The sequence below is a fragment of the Archocentrus centrarchus genome, chromosome 1 (genome assembly GCF_007364275.1).
Source record: "Archocentrus centrarchus isolate MPI-CPG fArcCen1 chromosome 1, fArcCen1, whole genome shotgun sequence".
NCBI lineage: Eukaryota > Metazoa > Chordata > Actinopteri > Cichliformes > Cichlidae > Archocentrus > Archocentrus centrarchus.
The window spans coordinates 23,319,905-23,339,892 of NC_044346.1; the positions used below are offsets into that span (position 1 = coordinate 23,319,905).

A 19,988-nucleotide genomic window follows, 5' to 3' on the forward strand; every position below is an offset into this window, starting at 1 on the left:
AAATTAAAGCCCAATGTCTGCACTTCAATCACATCTTGTTTGACTTACACTTCACTATGGTGGTGTACAGAGTCAAAAATACAAAAAAGTGCCTTTGTCCAACAAATTATGGACCCCATGATACAGTATGTAAAATCATTATTAATCATCTTGTGACAACAATAATAAAACAAAGACAACAACACATAAGTGGTAACTTGAACATTCAGAAGAGAAATCATGAAGAAATTCTAAAAGCTTGGTCATGTATTTTTATTAAATAAAGAATAAGTTACAATAATAGGACATAATGTAAAAATAACTCCATACAACACTGGAAATCATACATCAGTGTGTCACAGCAACTTTGTGAGAAGTGGTTATTAAATAAGTTTACAATGTGAGGTTTCACTGAGTGATAGGGCTGAGTGATATGTATGCGTGGGGCCATCGGCTTAGTTTTGAGGGTTAAGACAGCAGCGCTTTACCTTATGATATATCAATATATCAATTAAATTTACACATCACACATTCAGAAATAGTAACTGTGAATCGATGTGAAATTGCAGTCATGAGTGAACTGTAATCAAACAGGCAATATGAACACAAGCATGCACACAAACACAGTAGGAAGAATGGTTCATTAACACTGTTTCAAATTTCTGCTTGAAAACCTCTGACTCCACTAAAATCACAGACAACTACCACCATACTGTTGCAGACACACTTCATTTCAAAAATCATACAAACACACATGATTGATTAAAAAGGCTGAATAAAGTTAAAAAAAGACTGATAGAATTGTAGTTTAACAGATTTGTGTTCTATTGCAGACAGCACATGGCAGAATATTATAAATATTCAACTCCTGAAAAAAACCTTGGCAATATCATAGTATTATGAAAAGGGTAATATTATTAAAGTTGTCTATAAACCAAATCTGGATATGCATACTGTTTGCAGCTGACAGCAAAGGAGTAAACTTTATCAGAACTGGATGTGACACATAAAAAAAAAAAAATCTGGAGCAATCAGAACATCTGAGGCAGACACAATGCTGGTCCAAGGTTGTTAAACTGCTTTAATGTGGCAGAGTGCTGCCACCAAGTGGTGCACAGCAGGAATTTAATTTTAATACAAATATATCAAAAATATTTCAAATCTCCTGCTCTCCTATGTGCAGAAAGGATACACTGAGTATACCAGTGACTGGATTTGTTTCAGGTTTAATATAATATCTTACTGAATGGCTACTTACCATGAATGGTAATGATAAGGAAAAAAATAACAAAAAATATTTAAAGTTAAACAAAACGAGGTTTGGACTGACAGTAGAGGCTCTGAAAGACCAAAAATGAGTCATTCAGCTGAGAAAGCTTGTCTGTTATCATTTTAAATCCTGCACTTACTCTATGAGGCTATCATCTATTTAAATAGGAAACATCTAACACAAATCAGTCTGAGCCTTGATAAAATATGCATGGTGGAATTGCAAGAGCACAGCTCACTGGTGCAAGTGAGCACAAATGCAGTAAATGCAGTTTCCTCTCTGAGCACCAAGCTGAAACAAAGCATGCTGAGATGCATCTACACAAACATAAATTTGTGTTTGTTACCGTGAATCATGGAATTACTGAATCTGCAGCATGCAGTCACTCACCCCGTGGATTCCTTAATTACACACATGCACACACACACAAACTGCATTTCATAGGTGACTAACGCTGCAGCTCTCTCTAGTCTTACTATGCGGGCCTGTGCAAGTAAACTCTTTGAAAATTTAAAATCAGAAAAATTAGAGAAAGTTCATTAGTTTCCTTCGTGGACATGGTTATTAAAGAAGACAGCACAGCTTGTAATGTTTGTTAAGCCCTCCTGACAGTAAAGCCACAGAGATTCTTTCTTTAAACGAACAGCTGCTGCTGAGAATTTTAAAACGGCAATTTCAACTGAGTCAACCGCAGAGCTGGCTCATGCATCACTGCTACACAGGAATTATGATTTTAATATTTAGAGCAAATCATTTTGTTTGTCTAAACTCAGACGTCAGTTGCTACACAACACGTAGGCTTAAAAATCAGCCTCCCATACATTAGAGACACAAACATCTTCCATGTACAACCTGGACGATGAGAAAAGGCGTTGGCAGTAGATAAAATGTTACTTTTATAATGGCACTAAGTCTCCGGCCGTCCTTTAATATTCACAGGGGTGACTGAGAAATGGTAGCAGATATGCTCAGTGAAGAAAAGGATGGGTGGAGTTTGGGATTAAATTACACCAATTTTTTACACATTATTTTTTTTTTTCCCACGCATGCAGCAATGCTGTGGTGATAAGGATTATAATATTTTGTAGATTCATCTATCAGCCTTGTTTTCACTCTCTGTCTGACTACAGGTTGCTTTCCTGGGTATCAGTGGATGATATGGGGTGCAGACCTCCATTCTCATTCAGTCTCTTGGCACGGTAGGTTTCATAGTGAATGTTATGAGTGACTTCTTTCAAATCCTGCAGGTGAGACCTGCAAAAGAGGAATGTAAAAACACAGAATGGGTGAGTTATTAGTTATGTACATTCATTTGAAAGAGGAAGGCTATAGGGTTACTGTGTTTTTTAACACAGTATAGTTATCATTCTGTTATGGTTAAAAAAAAAAATGCTAAAATTCTCCCAAGAAGGAAACTGGAACAACATCGTCTCTCAATCAAAGAATTTTACAGCCTTGTGTTCAAAAGGTTCTTTGAAAATATTATGCATTAGTTACAAAAAAAAGTAATTTTATTTTTTTAGAGAGGGAAATTTAAAATTTTAATTAAACAGAAATGCAGACAAACTCCTTGTTTCAGACTTGTAAATGTGAATATTTGCTGTTTCTGTGATATTAAACTATTCCAGAATTATCAGTGATTTGAAAACTTCAATATACTATGATTTTTAACTCGTGTGAAACTAAATGATCACTTAAATAATAAATAATATAATACCTTTTTACACTCACCAGCATCTTTGTTAGGTACACCTGTTCAACCGCTCATTAAAACAAAAATTTAAATAGCCAATCACATATTTAGGCATGGTCAAGATGGCCTGCTGAAGTTCAAATCAAGCATCAGAGTGTACTGCTGGAATGTACAGAAGGTAATTTACTCTGAACGTGGCATAGTTGTTGATGCCAAACAGGCTGGTCTGAGCATTTCAGAAACTGCCGATCTACTGAGATTTTCCCACACAGCCATTTCTAGGGTTTACAGAGAATGGTCCAAAAAAGTGTCCAGTGGCTGGCAGTTCTCTGGGTGAAAATGCCTTGTTGAGAGGAGAATGGCCAGACTGCTTCCAACTGATAGTAATTCAAATAACCACTCGTTACAAACTAGGTATGCAGAAGACCATCTCTGAACATACAAAACATCAAATCTTGAGGCAGAAGACATTGCCAGGTGTCAGTCCTCTCACATAAGAACAGGAAACAGGCTCACCAAAGTTGGACAATAGAAGATTAAAAAATGTCACCTGGTCTGATGAGTCTCAATTTCTGCTGCAAAATTCAGATGGTCATCATGAAAGCATGGATCCATCCTGTACATATACTGCTCATGTTATCATATGCTCTTTTTTTAAATCACCACTCAAGCACTTCTGGTTAGATGCAATCTAACCAGAAGTGCTTGAGTGGTTAGATGCAATCTGCATTTCTTTGCACTGTACTTGTGACATATGCAATGACAATAAATTGAATCTAATCTAATCTAAACTTATATCAAAGGTTCAGGCTGCTGGTGGTAGTGTGTGGTGTAGGGAATATTTTCTTGGCACACTTTGGGGCTCTTAGAATCAACTGAGTCAATACCTGAGTATTGTTGCTGACAATGCCCATCCCTTTATGACCAGCACCTTGTTGAATCCATGCCACAAAGAATTAAGGCAGTTCTGAGGGCAAAAGGTGTACCTAATAAAGTGACCGGTGGCTGACTATCACATTTGTGTTACTGTTAAAATGTTGCACTTTTTGGCAAAAAAAGATGTTTTAAATGAAAGTTTTACCTGATCAGAAAATCTCTCAGTTGAGCAAACTCACAATGGTTGGGATTTTCAACTGCAAAAAACAGAAAAACAGAGATAGAAAACCATCAACATCAGCCCTACATGATAAAATAAAACAAAGAATTATATTTAATGAGAGTGTTTGACTCACCTTCTACAATTCCCCACGCTGTCTTCCTCCCCAGAACACGTTTGCCGTTCACTTGATATTCTTTGTCACTCCCCACTACAGCAAAGGGCATCGCCTCCTGTGGACAGAGACATTTGAACACGGTTCAGTGTACTGAAGAGAGCTACACGAGGTTTATGGGATGAAACAAATGCACAACATGCCCCAGTGCCCTGGCATTCTGCTTAGAGGAGGCGGTGCATGTTTGTGAGGAGAGACTGGATTAAAGCTCAGTGTGAAAGATTAATTCAAATGCCGAGGAACAAACTGACTAGACAAATATGTGGTAGAAAGAAGAGAGCCGCTTACTCTGATCTTATCGTTGTCACTCTTGTCCTCCATATCCTCATCAAACTCTTTCTGTGGGTAAAATTCAATCCCGCTCATCTCCAGCTCCTTCCTTACCTACAGCACAGACAAATACAAGGAAAAACAGACACGCAAAAAAGTGGAAGTCCCACGGATATACAGCACTCCAGAAACCATACGGGACCAAAATCCTGCCCGATACTGGACGGTATAGAGACTGACATCTGAGAGTTAAATAATGTGATGGTCAGTACTGGCTCACACTGGTTATACTGTAAAATAGACTGTATATAAAAGATGGATGCATCTTATTGGTTGATTTATTTTATTTATTAATGTTTTTAAAAGACATGATATGCAAGTGTTGGATACAACTGAGAAATCGAAGGATACTTCACACTTATATGGTGATGACTTGTCAGTCAAAAAGTAGCCATGCTTTGGATCATACACTCCTTTAGCCTCCTTTTTGACTCTGACAGGGCCCATAATTTACAAAATAAACACCCAGTTGTGGTGAATAACAGTCTTCACCACTTTTTTTCACGGTTTTGTTTCTACTGGGCCACCAGGCCAGTGTATCAAACAGGTGGTTTCATGACTTTCAAGAATTTTATTAGTATTTTAATGTGAAAATACTGACTGTATGAAAGAAATAGTCATTAGTGAGAGTCCATTTCAGCCACTTTGCTTTACAGGTGAATCCATTGGTGGAAACACCGTCACTGATGCCAAATGGCCAGTAGTTGGCAAATCAACTTGTCCAACATAATTTTTTCACTGCCCCCGGGCCATTGAATAAGACGTCATATTAGCTACTGAGACCATCAAGTCAGCAGGAAAAGATTTACTGAGGTTTTAGATGAACAGTGGATTCAATGAGAAAATTGACTTCTTTTTGCAGCTAGAGGAGTCGCCCCCTGCTGGCGATGAGATAGAATGCAGGTGCAATACACTTTTGCTGCAGTTAGGCAACTTGGATCCACTGCTGATATAAACATTTTTACTAGAGTAGCTTCACACACTCACCAGTAAATGCATATTAAGAGGGAAATTTTGAAGTCAGATTAGTGATGAAACTCACCCTCTGTTTGAACTCCTGTCTCTCCTCAGTGGTCAGCGTATCTGATTTGGCAATGATGGGAATAATGTTGACCGAGTGACTCAAGCGCTTCATGAACTCGATGTCTAGCTGTCGAAGACTGAAGCAGAAGGACAAATAAAGTGAGTCATGAGGGCAGATATAGGAGATGTGATTCTCTAAGAAAGCTCATAAACAACACTGGATAAAGTGGATAAATGGAGATTTCATTTGTTATATCTCACATCTCTTTACCTTTCCTCGGTCTTGCAGCGATTACAAAAAATTTACAATGTGACTGTTTTTTAAAAGTTGGCTTTATCATTGAACAAAGGTTGTGTCCTAGTTCTTGTTTGCCTACACACAAGACATCCTGTCAGTCTCAATTACCCCAGCTAAGAAAGATGAGCTACACTGGCAGTAATACACAAAAGACTGTATCCACTTATCCATTAGAGAGCAATTTCACAGTTGTCAGCAGGAGCTAACTGTGAAGAGAAGAGAGAGGTGTGTGCTGTCTGCAATATAAATCAGCACACCCAATTGATAATGTGAAATTAAATGTTTTTTTGAATAAAGGGACATGAACACTGTGAGCTTTATGTGTGTGTGTCTGCAGATCTCAGCAGCATGCAGATTACTTAAAAAAAAAAATCATCCTTTTTAGAATCAAATCCTTAAATATGGCCTGGGTGATTTACTTCACTAATCTCTAACACGGGCAAAACCTTAACTCACGAGTGTCCAGTTGGGGAGATAAAATAGAGGCAGCAGTGCACCCTGGTGTCAGGAATTCTCTTCTTTCGAGTGATGTTGACCTCCTCCTTTAGGAACTTTTCATACTGCTCATTGATGTACTTGGAAATGGGCTCCCAGCTGTAGATACAACAGAAGAAAAACATCACTGCAACAGGAGAAAGTTTTGGGGAGCCAGCCGCACTGACTCACTTCTAAATTGTGAATACAGTTTTTAATGATGACAAGTGGAGATCTGGTCTTGGCGATATAAGGCAGTTATTATGACATTTATGATGTTTTAACAGTGTCAGGGCTGGAAAACTCACCAGTTGTCATTATTGATTTGGTCTCCAAAGCCCGGGGTGTCGACAACTGTCAGCTTCATCTTCACGCCACCCTCTTCAATAACTAAAAAAACAAAACAAATCACAGACGTTGCTTTGCATGCAGAAATGATATGAAAACAATAAAAATCATCAGTAAGCTGAAAAAATGAGTACAGAAATATTTTGCTCTTATTACATGTTAGGACTTGTAAACCTTTCTCTTCTTTTTGGAACAATGGCTACAGATACAAGTGATATACTGACATTTACAGGTGACACGTAGAAGTCATTTTTAACACTTATTTATATAAATAAACAAATTAGTTAAGTAGAATAATAAAGTACATGAATTTCACCTTCAAATTTTCCAGATTATGTACCAATAGTGAAAACCTCCTCAGGCACTGAAAGGTGCAGCTTGTCTTATTTAAACCTCAGACATTTATGTGTTGTTTTCTTTGCTTTTGAAATGTGTGGTGTCATTGTGCCAAGATCTAAAGAGCTCTTCAAGCTTTCAGTAGAGAGGTTCTATGAGTACCTGCAGAGATTAAAAAAGATCCCCAGATTATTTGAAATAAATCTTTCCACTGTAAGCAAAATCATCTACAAGTGTCTACAAGAATTTCATCTGTCCAGGATTGGATCATCCCAAGACATTTATCGATCTATTCATTTTCTTAACCACCAATCCAATCCAGGGTCATGGGCGCCCGAAGCCTATCATAAAGGTTACCAGTCTATTGCAGGGCTCACACAGAGAGACTAACACAGGCGCTCATATCCACATCTGCAGCCAATTTATATTCTCCAACTAACCTAAAATGCATGTGTTTGGATTGAGAGAGGAAAACCAAGCACCCTGAGGAAACCCACACCAGCACAGTGAGAACATGCAACATCCACACGCAGACGCCCCAGCCGACCAGGAGATTTGAAACAGGAACATTCTTGCTGTGAGATGATGGTACTAACCACTGCACCACTGTGCTGCCTGAGCTTCAGACACTTTGATGCACAAAAAGTCACCAAAAACTGCAAAATTTCATCATGATCTGCAGGCAGTGCCAGCATCGCAGGAAGCAGTTTGCACTATTTTGACGTCCATGAAAGGTGTGGGAGTTCCAAAAAGAACACGAGAGAAAACTGACTGCTAACCAGTGGAGGTAAAAGGCAAAGACCAGCTCAGATTAATGTTGACAGCGGAAAACAAAATGTTTGGCCAAAGACAGCATTTCAGGAGAAGCTGGGGGCTGCTTCATTGTCTCAGAATCTGGGTAGCGTGCATCTGAATCATTTCAAAAAGTACTTCAAGATAATGTGAGGCCATCTGTGCAACTACTAATCACAGCACAGCCAATCAATTCTTTTCACACGACTGTCAAATATTCAACAGAATGATCGAATGTTTGTGTTTGCAATAATCATAGAAATAGCAAATACATTATAAATAGTCTGACCAGAATTTTCCAGCATTGGCATGTGAAGCCTGCTGCATCTCCCAGCATAATAATATCAGGTCACTGTCATCCGCAGGCGATGAGTGCATGATCACGTAAACCATAGGAGCCCACGAGCTTGACATATCCCTACAGTTTCCTCGGGAGCTGGTAAGTCGTCAAGGACATGTGTAAATGGCAGTTCAGCTGCTTTGCCAGTCCCCAAAGCCATAATGAGCACAGGGCTGCTTGCTACATACTGAAGACTCCCCATGCTGAGCTGTCTGCCACAGTGAAGATTTGATACTAATACTGGGGGAGGGGCACTAAAATCAGACATTTTCAAACAGAGCGGCTGTAAAAAAGGATTCATTTGCTCTGCACTATAGATAAATTTAAACTTTATTCAAACCAAGAACACGGCTGACTGTTGCTGCTTACCCCTATTACCTGAGGGGAAATCTTCTCAATTACACACATGTTCTACAAGAACAACTTTCTGATTCCTTAGCCTGTAACGCTGGCAGCAAGGCACAAATTGAGCTATGTTTACATTTTTGTATCAGCTGTAAGGCTGATCTATGGTTATTACCATGGAGACACAACTCTGAGCTTTGAGGTTGTCTAGCATTGTACTAGCAAACACTTTGGGCTTCAAACCGGATCATCTTTACCACCAGCTTTTATCGGGCTCGACAAACTAAGAACTGGTTAAAAAAACAGAGCTCAGCGATGCGGTGCTTTATAACTCCGGTGAAATATCACCAATAGGCAAACACTGCCTGCACCCTCAGAAACTTTGCTGAGGTTAAGACCATTTCAAACCCTGTTAGTCAAACAGACAAACAAAAGTGAAATGAAAATGATGCTGATGTAGTCAGTGACGCCAGAATTTAAATTCATGGTAAACCACGGCCAGTGAGACAGCAAACAAGACAGTCAGTCAGTCATGCCCCCCCCAAACACAAGCTAACACAACAGCCCAACAACCATCAAGACATTTTAATATTATGAAGCTTATGCTTAAGTTCAATAAGGGATTTCTGTAGTCATTCATCTGCCTGCTTTTCTGGCTGTTTGGCTGCTAGTCTATTCTTTACATAACTTCCACATTCCTACCCTATCAAACTGACATCATTGCTCTAGTCCAATCATCTTCGCCGAGCTAATTAGCCTCCACTCCTCATGGTCTAACCTCTTTCCTGTCATTCTGCCTTTAAGATTCTCATTTGTGCAACCCACCTCCTCGCCATCTCCACCTCACCCTGGTCCCTGCGTCTAGCCTTTGGGGTGGGGTGGGGTGTGTGTGTCCTGTCCTAATACCTATCACCACCAGGATTCTGCTCTGCTATGATGGGTCATCGGAGTCTAATTGATAAATAGCGTAACTGAATTCTGTATCGCAATAAATCATATTAAATTCTTCCAAATGATCTCTTCTTATTGAAATAACCTCTGTATATTGGAGAAACAATTACACAGGATTCCTTAATTTTTTGCACCAGCAGAAAGTTCATAAAAACAGCCATAAAGACAGAATCACCTATATGCTACAGCAATACCAAACAAAGCTACTACAAAACCAAAAAGTTGGATGAGAAAATAACTCAGTTCCAGTATCATGATAGATGTTCATCGGCTCAAGTCTACTCAGTCCTTTGTCATTCAGATATGTATTCAAGCATCAAACAGCTGAAGGAGCACTGACAGTAGATATGTTCACGTCTCCAACAGCAGCCTCCATGGTTCACACACCACGTTACGATGCTGGGAGCAGCCTCATATTTACTAAAACACTTAAACGCATAAAATCCAACAGTGCCATAGTGGTGATTTAGGCCCGTCCACAAGCCCTCAATGAAAAACTCTTTTCCTTCATTTTGAAAAGCTGCGCAGTCATGGCCGTCACTCCTGAGACTGATGAAAGTGAAGCCGTCAGCAAAATCTGGTGTAAATCCGGTGGTCAAGAACAATGTGCACAGCCTGTGACTAAATGCTATTCATCATGAATTAGTCAGAGATGTCAGTCATAAACAAGATGTAAAAATGAGGTCACGCTGTTCACTGTTGAACATCAGTGCAAATAATTTTACTGCACATCACTGCTAATGTAGAAATATCAGAAACTTATTTTACTTGATTGTGTGTTATATAATATGATGACTTGGTCTTAAAGGTAGACTCAACTTTCTAAATCTAACACAAAGTTCGGGAGTCCATATGTACATTGTAGCTGTTTTGGTTTGCTGTAATCTTTCCTCCGTTATCACTGCACTTTCAAAGGAAACAGGGCAACACAGCAGGAGTGTGCAGTCTCAAGTATATGCAAAAACATATTCAAAGGATTATCTTAAGCTTACCTGAAGCTCCAGCAGTCTGAGTTTGACAAATCCAGTGGATATCCAGAGGGAAAGTATTTTTACAACAAAATACAAAATATCCAGACAAACAGGGAGATTTTAACTCTAACATACCTATGTTAAACTGCTCCATTCTCTTATGATTACTTGTTTCCTATCATGGTCCCAGGTGTGCCTCTGTTTGTTTAGCTTTGTAACTACTCTAGACAAAAGGATTATGGGAAATTCAACCAAAGCAGAGGTTTTGGAGACATGCTTGCAAGTAATCCTCCAAAAAGCCAACAGTGACCTGCTGGCGATGATACTGTGTATAGGTTGAATGCTGAGTTTTTTCCAAGTGGACGTGAAAACCAAAGTGATCCACAAACAGGAGAGGAAGCATGAAAGAATGATAAAGATAAAACAAAAACGATATTTGTATATTCTGACATTTGTCTTCTCAGCAGAGGCTAAGCTAATGGACCAACACACACAACTCTGTGGTCACATTAATGGTTCTTCCACATGCTTTTAACACTGCCTCCTGGTGGCAGTACACAGCAACAACATGCAGAAATGCCTCTGCAAAGCTCTGTGTAGGACCTGCAGACTACTGAAGTAGTACCATGCCAGGATCTTCACTCAGCACCACCTGCGTTCTACACCTCTGCTCCCAACCCCCTACTATCAGCTCTTGAGCCTCTGTTTCCTGTCACATTTCTTGCTACATGTTCCCTGTTTTGTTTTTTATATTTTGCCTTTCTAGCCATTCCTGCCATGCCCGTTATTTTGTACCTGGCTTAAATTAAAAACTTTTAACAAATCCTGCTTCCTACATTTTAAACTTTGCCTGGAAACCCATGTGTGCACAAAACTGCGCAACTGCAGAGATTTGTTGTTTTTCAGTCATCTTTCCACTGAATTTCAGCATCTGTTCATTTTTAGAGATTTCACAAACACAGCGACCAAAACGGAACCTTCTTGACTTTGTCTGTACTGCTAACAAACAGAAATAAGACAGGTTTCCACACTGATTTATCTATATGATGTGTAGGAGTTAGTACAGAGTAGTGTGTCCAGCTGGAAAATTAATTCCCAACAATTAACTTCACAGCACGCACACAGTCAAAAACAAAAAAATGATTAAAAGTGCCTGCAGGACAGGCAAGAGTTGGCCCATCTTTTAGCATCTTAACTTTCTTGGCAGCTCCCAGGATGCACTGATGAACTGTAAGTAGGCTATGTGGGACTTTTAAGAACATTACCAAAAAATTAATCATTTTCTGTCTCTAATTAAATGCTATATAGGCTATAAAAGCCTGATTCTAAAGAAAGTACAGGATCTCTGTCCTTGTACTCACCGTGAGACACTGACTTGATCTCCACAGTTTTGGGGATCTTCTCATCGCGGGCCCATCCTGCACTCCTCCTGCTCACCTGGGACTTGAATAAGGTGTTCACAAGGGTTGACTTTCCAAGACCACTGTGACCTGAGAATAAAGAGAGAGAAAGTAAGGGCAAAGAAAAACAGAGCCAGAAAATGTCCGGGCATAAAGGAAGTCCACTGTGACGTACCTACTACCATTATATTGAAATCAAAACCCGTCTTCATGGTCTTCTTCCTCATCTGTTCAATGATAGTGTCGATACCAATGTATCCCAGCAGAGTGGATCCCGCGCTGGAGCTGTGTGAGCCGCTGTGACCGTGACTGCCGCTGTGTGCTGCAGTGTGACTTCCAGCATGGCTAACGCCATGGCCTACACCGTGACCCATGCCATGACTGCCACCGTGGCTCGGACCATGACTTCCGATGGGAACTGGAATGGCACTCGGTGGGGGAGCAGAGATGCCACCTCCTCCGACACCCAGGCCCTGGGGTGGGAAGGGGCTAGAAGGAGAAGGAGCCCCCACGTTTGGGGGTTTGGCAGGGACAGCTGGTTTAGGTCTAACCTCTGGAGGAACTACGTCTGACATGTCTACAGGAGAGGAAAGAGATGAAAATAAATCACACTGAAAAAATGACGAGGAAGTAGGCCAGTGGATCAGCCAAGGCCTCTCCTCTTGTTACTTGTTCTACATTGAAGAAATAGGTTGTTGCAGCAGGCTTCGATCGCCCAAATGACAAAAGAATACTGATGTTCATCTAACCGGGGAAACACTTTGAGTTTTGTTTCCCAGATTTTGTTGTTACGATAACAGGTGCTTGTAAAACAAATATTTTCTATTTTAATAATATGGAGCTGGAGCTGTACAAATATTATGAAGTGAGAAAAATTTCAGATGTTTAAAAGTTTTTCATCAATGCCATTAAATTGAGTTTCTGCTCTCAGTTATATTGATGGAGTCTCAGCAGGCCACCAACTTAAATTTAGAGCCACAAGACTTGCTAACTGTGCAAAAGTATGTGATAGTGTTGAGTAGACTTGATCTGCCAGGTACTGAGGAGAGCACAGGAGAGTGAGTCACAGGCTGGGACAATCTAACAGCTGATATATGCTAACTAAAGATAGAGTATAGTCTACAGATGTATATTACAGGACCAAAATGATAAAAATAAAGGGGTGCCCACAGAGGAAGATACTAGCACCATCACATTTCAATGAAATTCAGTAACAGGAGAAAAAAAGAGCATTAGTGACATTAAGCAGGTGAATCCTGAGTTAAATGTTTCTTAGCTTCGAGATGAGTGACTGAAGCAGCTACCAGTGGGAGCAAAGGATACCAGTGATTGACAAGTGAGGGGAAGATGAACAGATTAGAGGGTTACTGACATACTTGGAGCTGCAAAGGTCCTTAAGTGACCAACCATCAACTATGAAACAATGCCTGATATGCAAATGACTGTATATGTGGAAAATGTGTATATTGTGTAATAATGTGTAAATTGACACCCTTCTTAAAGAGGACCTACTGTGCTCATTTCCAACTCCATATTGTTATTCTTAGACTCTACTAGAGCAGCTTATGAGAAAAATCCTTGTTTTACCTTAAACTGAGTCTCAGTTACCCCTCACTTCATCCACTGTCTGAAACACTATTTTAGCTCCCTTCTCTCTGCCATCAAGACAGCTTTCTTCTGATTGGCTGCCCCTCCGTAAACAAAAGGGATTTCTGTGCACACAAATTCTATAACCACCTGAACTGCAATAGTAAGTTCATTGAGTTGATTAAAAAAAAATTAACCATTAAACTAGCAAAAGATTAATGTTATGTCTGAGCTCATATATTTCATATGCAGCCATGCACAAAAAGGCAGGCTGATGTATTTGAAAGTTAAGCTTATTTTTAAATTACTGCATATTACACAGACAGTATAAACAGTAAAATTCACAATCAGTGTACAGAAGTGCCTGACAGAGCCTGAGTTTAAGGATTGTGGGTACTGTACATAATTTTAATTGATTCCTGGAGAGCTACCGTTTATAATCTGGGAAGTCCCTACACAATGTTGCACTAGTGAGTAACAACTAGCATGAAGCACCACAGAGGTGGGCCGATGTCTGACCTGAGTTAAAAAATGCTGCTCTAACCTTCAGTCTTCATCCCACCCAAGTTGCCCATCTATTATTTCTAACTGCCCAACACAGCAGACTATATCTCAGTCCTGATCACCCCCCAAAGTGTAGAAATCCCCTCTGTGAGATGCATTAAAGGGGGCAATTCTCCCCTATTTTGAAATATGAATTTCACATCCTGACTGAAGTAACCGACCTTACCTAATGCCTGATTTTGTGCATCACTTAATGTGTCCCCCTCAATACTTAAACAAACGAAGCCTGCACCCATCAGCATGCACTTTAGGGCATTTTACAGTCCAGTGAGGTAAACTCACATTTACAGAGAACACTGTTATTATAGTTAACTAAAACTAAACAAAAAAATTAAAACTAGGTGTGGAAAAAAACCCCCATAATGGGTACTTAGAAATCTAATGAACATAAAATAGAAATATAGAGGAAGTTTCCATAATTTTCCAACAAACCCTGCCTAAAAAGGCTTTGACACCATTTGGGTCTAAGCGAGAAAAGATGCTTTTGTGAGCTCAGCTTTTAAGTGAAGCAAGCAGTGTAGGCAGATGGTAACTGTAACAGGCAGTAGGCCGCGCCAAGATGTTGATGAGCTTAGTCCTCCAGGGTGCACACACGGAGCAGCCTGCTGCCATGCTTTAAGTCACAGTCCTAGATACTGATCATATATACAGGTCACTGAGGCAGAGGCTGTCACTTTGATTCACTCACTGACCACGCAGCTCTGCCCCCTCTCTCACAAACCCACACTGCAATGCAATTATTCTGAGCTACACACCACAGGAAATGTAGGAAAAATGAAGCGTACAATAATAACTGAGGATGCTCTGGCTACATGAAGGCTAAAACTGCCTTTTTTGGTCCCTATTTAAAAAAAAAAAATGGCCAAGCTCGTGAAAGTTAAGAGCCAACCTATTTGAGCATAACACGAATAAAAAGCGCAATTTCAATGTGTTTTGAGACTACACGAGGTTATCTCTACCAAAGCCTCTCGCCCTCATTGTCTCTCTCACCAGTCACGCTGGATAATAACGTTAACGGCTAGCTGCTAGCGCACACCCGCTAACGGTCGTCACACTCGCCAGCTCCCGTTCAACTGACCTGCAAACGAGCTCGTGAAGACAACGGGCTTTTCCGACCGATCTACAGGCGCTGTTAATCCGAGAACCAGTAACGTATATCCAGCACAGGGATAACAATAAGAGGAACGGTCATGTAAAAGAGGAGTCTGGGTACCTCTCCTTCCCTTTGGCCGTGAGCCCCCTCCTTTTCCGTTACCAGGGCGACAAGAGGACAGGGAGTGGGGAGATGCAGCGCACATGCGCAATATGACTATCTCAAAGGGACTTTTTTTTTATTGGTACAGTCTTCTGTCAGAGGTAGAGTATTTATAGCGAGCATTTTTAATTGTATTATAATTGATGTCAAAATCAGTTTGGTGAAATGCAAGTATGGGATATGTTCTTTAATAGTGCTGGTGGAAGAAGACATAAGTGTAAAAAATACCCCAGTTAATTTTGTTTTTATATAGCGCTACAGACAGTTTTAAGTTAAAAAGAAATAAATATAAATACCCACTGACATTATCATCATATAATATGTAACCGGGTTGCTATGGGGCAGCACTATGGTGTAGTTTTGCCTCAAACAGGTTCCTGGTTTGGACCTCATTGAATGGAGTTGTCATCTCCCTCTGCCTGTTTGGGGTTTGTCCAGGTACTCCCTTTGAAATGGTGATTCTAAATAGGTCATGGTGTGGATGTAAGGGTATGTGGTTAGAACTAGTTCAACTGTTGAAAAGGATGTGTTTTCTAATGACAGTTGCAGTCAGAGGTTTGCATACACTCATCATGGGGATGAATATCATGGTAAATCGGGGCTTTTAATTATTTCTTTGAACTGCTTTTTTTTTTTTCCCAGGGTGGAATGATTGCACAGCATACATACTTAATGACTTTAAAAAAACATGAATTGGGTGCTGATTTTGGATTTCCTCTAATCTACACAGGGTCAAAAGTATAAATACAGGCTAAAATATATACACAGACTCACTTAAACATTTTAAAAAGTGGTGCTGTAAGTTCTGCAGTGTCCTGTACCTTCACAAGGCCAAGGTCTACTAACTCAATAGTGATCATGATTGGCTACAATTGGTAGTTTCTCTTAGCCAGCATTGGATTGAACAATACTCAGAACAGTGGGAAAGTACAAGGAACTCAGTGAAGATCAAAGGAGAATTGTAGATTTACACAAGTTCAGAAGGTCTCTTGCGGCCATTTCTAAACAACTGCAGATTCCAAGATCATCAGTTCAAACAACTGTACATACAGTAAGTACACATTATTCAGGTGTGTCACCACTTTGCCAAGGTCTGGAAGAAGACCCAAACTGTCTCCCTCAGATGAGAATAAATTGGTTAGGATATTCAAGAACAACCCAGGAACCACCGAAGCTCAAGCCTGCCATGAACTGGAAACTGCTGGAACACCAGTGTCACTGTCCACAGTGAAGTGAGTTTTACATTTTTGGGGTGGCTGTGATTCAGGAGGTAGAGCAGGTCAACTACTAATTGGAAAGTTGGTTGTTCGATTCCTGGCTGCTCCCGTCTGTGTGCCAAAGTATCTTTGGGCAAGAACCCCAAGTTGAATGTGTGCGTGGATTTTAGATAGAAAGCACTTAGATGTAGAAAAAAGTGCTTGTATGAATGTGTGTGTAAATGGGTGAATGCAAAGGTGTTGTATAAAGTGATTTGAGTGCCCAACTAGAGTAGAAAAGCACTATATAAGAACTAGTCCATTTACTATTTACCATTACATCGCCATGGACTGAGAGGGTGCCAACCAAGAAAAAGGGCCCCTGTACCAAAATCGACACCTTCAAGCTTGACTGAAATTTACAGCTGCCCAAATGGACAAGGTAAATACCTTCTGGAGAAAGGTTTTATGGTCAGACAAGACAAAGACTGAGCTATTTGGCCACAATGATAAGAGGTATGTTTGGAGGAGTAAAGGTGAGGCTTTCAAACCTAAGAACACTGTACCAGCTGTCAAGCATCATGTTCTGGGGCTGGTTTACTGCTGGTGGCCCTGGTACATCACACAAAGTGGTGAATAATGAGGACAACTACCTCCAAATTTTTCCACTTCACCTCAGATCAGCAGCTAGATGGTTGAAACCTGAAGTCTACCAGTTCTGCCAAGAAGAGTGTTCAAATATCCATCCAGAATTATGTCAGAAGCTTGTTGATGCCTGCCAAAAACATCTGGTCAAGCTGTAACTTGCTAAGGGACATTTAACCTAATATTAGTGGGGGTGTATGTATATATTTGAACCTGTATGTATATTTTTGACCCTGTGTGGATTAGAGAAAATCCAAAATTAATTCAAATGTGTGCACCCAGTACTTGTTTGTTAATGCCATTAAATATGGATGCTGAGCAATAATTCCACCCTTAAATACCAAAAGGCAAAAATATAACACCAACACAAAACCCTGGGAAAAAAAAGTTGACAATCCTAATTTTGTGTATGAGTAAATGTGAAATGCTTGGCAATGATTTCACATAATTATTCTTCAAAAGCTTAACAAAAACATTTTTAATGCTGCATTATCATTTAAGCAGAATCTTTAATGTGGCTTATCAAAGTGGAGCTTATAGCTTTAAGAGCTTTGCACTGGTACATAAATAGATTCCTAAAATGTAATGTCTTGTCTGCAAAGTAATAATTGCATGTCTGCTAGATATACAGTATATAGTGGAGAAAGAAGTGTAATATAGAGAGACTTTCCACTAAGGGCATTTTGTAACAGCAGGAAAAATACAGTGTTGACTAAATAAAATAATGATGGTTGAATTTGTTGATACTGTTTGTAAGTGTTGTACTTTCCCTTCTGTGAAAAGACAAAATATCAGCTGTGACATGCCATGAGTCATGAGTCAGCTTTAATGTAAACGTATTTAAATCTATGCTGCCACTGGTGTAAGCTCAGTGCATTATGATTAAGAGGGAGTATAACGGGTTTCTGAGGGCTGGGATTCCCCAAGAGACATAAAATCTGAGGGGCTTGTAAGACAGAAATTATATTAACAGATCTAACCCCAAGAAATCTGCTAATGAAGACTATGGTGCAGTTGAAGGCTCAAGATAAAGCTGTTAGGTTAAATTTGCTTTGCTCTGTCAAATAATTCTGGTAGTTCTTCCCTTGTTGGGCCTCAGAAGCATTCAGTTTAACTCAAAGGCACATGGTATGCAGCCGGTGTTAAGGGACTGTGTGTGCTATGCCACCACATGATTTACTGGAATATGTTTGACACAGAAATTACTCTGTATTTTTCCTTGTTTGTGTAATGTAGTGTCGCTATTATTCTTTAAGGAAGAGAAACGTAGCTGAGGCACCGTACTCACAATTTATCTCCGAGCTGCTCTCCTTTTGTCCCTCCTTCCTTTCTGCCTGTTTTCCTCCTGTTTGTGTGCCTCTGTGTAAAACTGCTTTGGCACGTTTGCCTGTGCTATTCACTTTGATATAGTCTGCTAACCAACTTTGTCACATCTCTCCCCGGCACGTCTGTTACTCTACTGATAAGGAGTGCTGCCTTCAGTCCCTCTGCTATCCTCTTTGACCACCCCCTCATTGGAGTTCCCACCCCCAAAAGTTAGAAAATTATTTAACTCCCACCCCAAATAAAAAACAGGACATAAAAGAGGCCCTGTCATCTATTTGATGAATTTTCTTGATTTGTTCTGTTAAAGTCCTCCAGGTGGCTTGGATATATATTTGTACTCACCCACATAAACTGAGCCTGGGTAATACATGGTGACGTAATAGGGATCTTCTGATTCCTCTGAGATAAATGCTTTGTCTGCTTCAGAGTCATTCAGTTGATTTAGTAGGCTGGAAGCTGTTGTTGTTGGCTTTTCCAGGCTCTGGTATACTCTGTCAAAGACCCCCTTTGAGCTCAGGCCAGAACTGTTTGTGTTGAATGGGCAGTGCGCTACAGACGGGGGCCAGCTTGCAACATATTTTTCTGAGGGATATTCTAGTAGCTTTGCTGGCACCCCATGGTGGTCAGGTGGTGCTAACAGTTCTATTTGATTCAGTCCTGTGTTGCTGACCTTCATCTCATTGTGTGGAGGAGACTGTTCCTGAGCTAAGTGATGTCTGTGTGGCTGAAGGTTAGGATTTGAAAAGGATCCCCGTTGTGAGGTGGTGCACACATCAGAGGGAGGGTAGGAGAACTCCTGGATCTGAGGTGCCATCAGACATTTCTTAAGTTGATTTAACCTGTGTGTGCACTGGGAAGCCTCCATTTTCTGATCAGCATCTCTTGACTGGCAGCTGTAATCCTTTGATAAACAGTCAGCCTGACTCACTGCACCCCTTACATCCACAGTTTGACTCTGTGCCTTCGACAGGAACCTGAGGGGTCTCTGTGGGGACTTAATGTTTTGAGACGCACCAGTTTGGTGAAAAATTTCATGAGAGTTTCCTATAATTGTCTGATTGTTATTTTCTTCCTGCTGTTTCCTGGGATGAGAACCTGATGGAAATGCAGCTTCCAATCTTGTTTCACTGTGCAAGTCAAAATGTCTCCTTCTTGCCTCGATGCTGAGCGAAACACCTGACTGACTCAAAGGAGGTTCTGTGGAAAAAGATGTTTGAGGAGTCACTCGTAACGCGGCTTTTTTCTCAGAATACAGTTGTTTATATGGTGGATGAGCTGAGGTAAAATGTAAACTCTGAGAGTAATTGCTCTTCTGAGGGTAGTCTTTACATTTTCTTTGAGGAGCTGACAGAGTAGCCGGTCCATCAAACACTGACTGAGACTCCCGCTGAACAGCATTAGCAGACTTAATCCCTTTAGACTCTGTGGATATTTGTGTACTTGTCACTCCACATGGTTGAAATTCCTGCTGCTGATTGGTGTTTGACTTTGGTTTAGGGATTGCAGTAATGTCTATATTCCTATGCAGAGCCTTTGGTGAATCTTTTGCAATATTTTCTTTTTTACTTATTCCAAATTTGCTTTGCAGTAAGCA

At 40.3% G+C, this 19,988-nt stretch overlaps 1 protein-coding gene across 3 annotated transcripts; it reads right to left on the bottom strand.

The window, feature by feature from the left end:
- Positions 1–231: 231 nt before the first annotated feature.
- Positions 232–18,503, bottom strand: septin3 (septin 3). Of its 3 annotated transcripts, none has more exons than XM_030728758.1 (10): positions 18,357–18,503; positions 11,997–12,398; positions 11,783–11,911; positions 6,647–6,728; positions 6,321–6,458; positions 5,586–5,703; positions 4,502–4,597; positions 4,175–4,271; positions 4,024–4,075; positions 232–2,503 (listed from the first exon to the last, which is right to left on the bottom strand). In XM_030728758.1, exons 2-10 carry the CDS (start codon positions 12,394–12,396, stop codon positions 2,374–2,376), a joined length of 1,242 nt encoding a protein of 413 aa, XP_030584618.1. In that variant the 5' UTR covers positions 12,397–12,398; positions 18,357–18,503; the 3' UTR covers positions 232–2,373. The 3 variants fall into 3 exon arrangements, with proteins under 3 accessions (XP_030584618.1, XP_030584610.1, XP_030584624.1); XM_030728750.1 differs by lacking the exon at positions 18,357–18,503 and adding an exon at positions 15,051–15,270; XM_030728764.1 differs by lacking the exons at positions 4,024–4,075; positions 4,175–4,271; positions 18,357–18,503 and adding an exon at positions 15,051–15,270 and having other exon boundaries at positions 232–2,506; positions 4,541–4,597.
- Between the last annotated feature and the right edge of the window lie 1,485 nt (positions 18,504–19,988).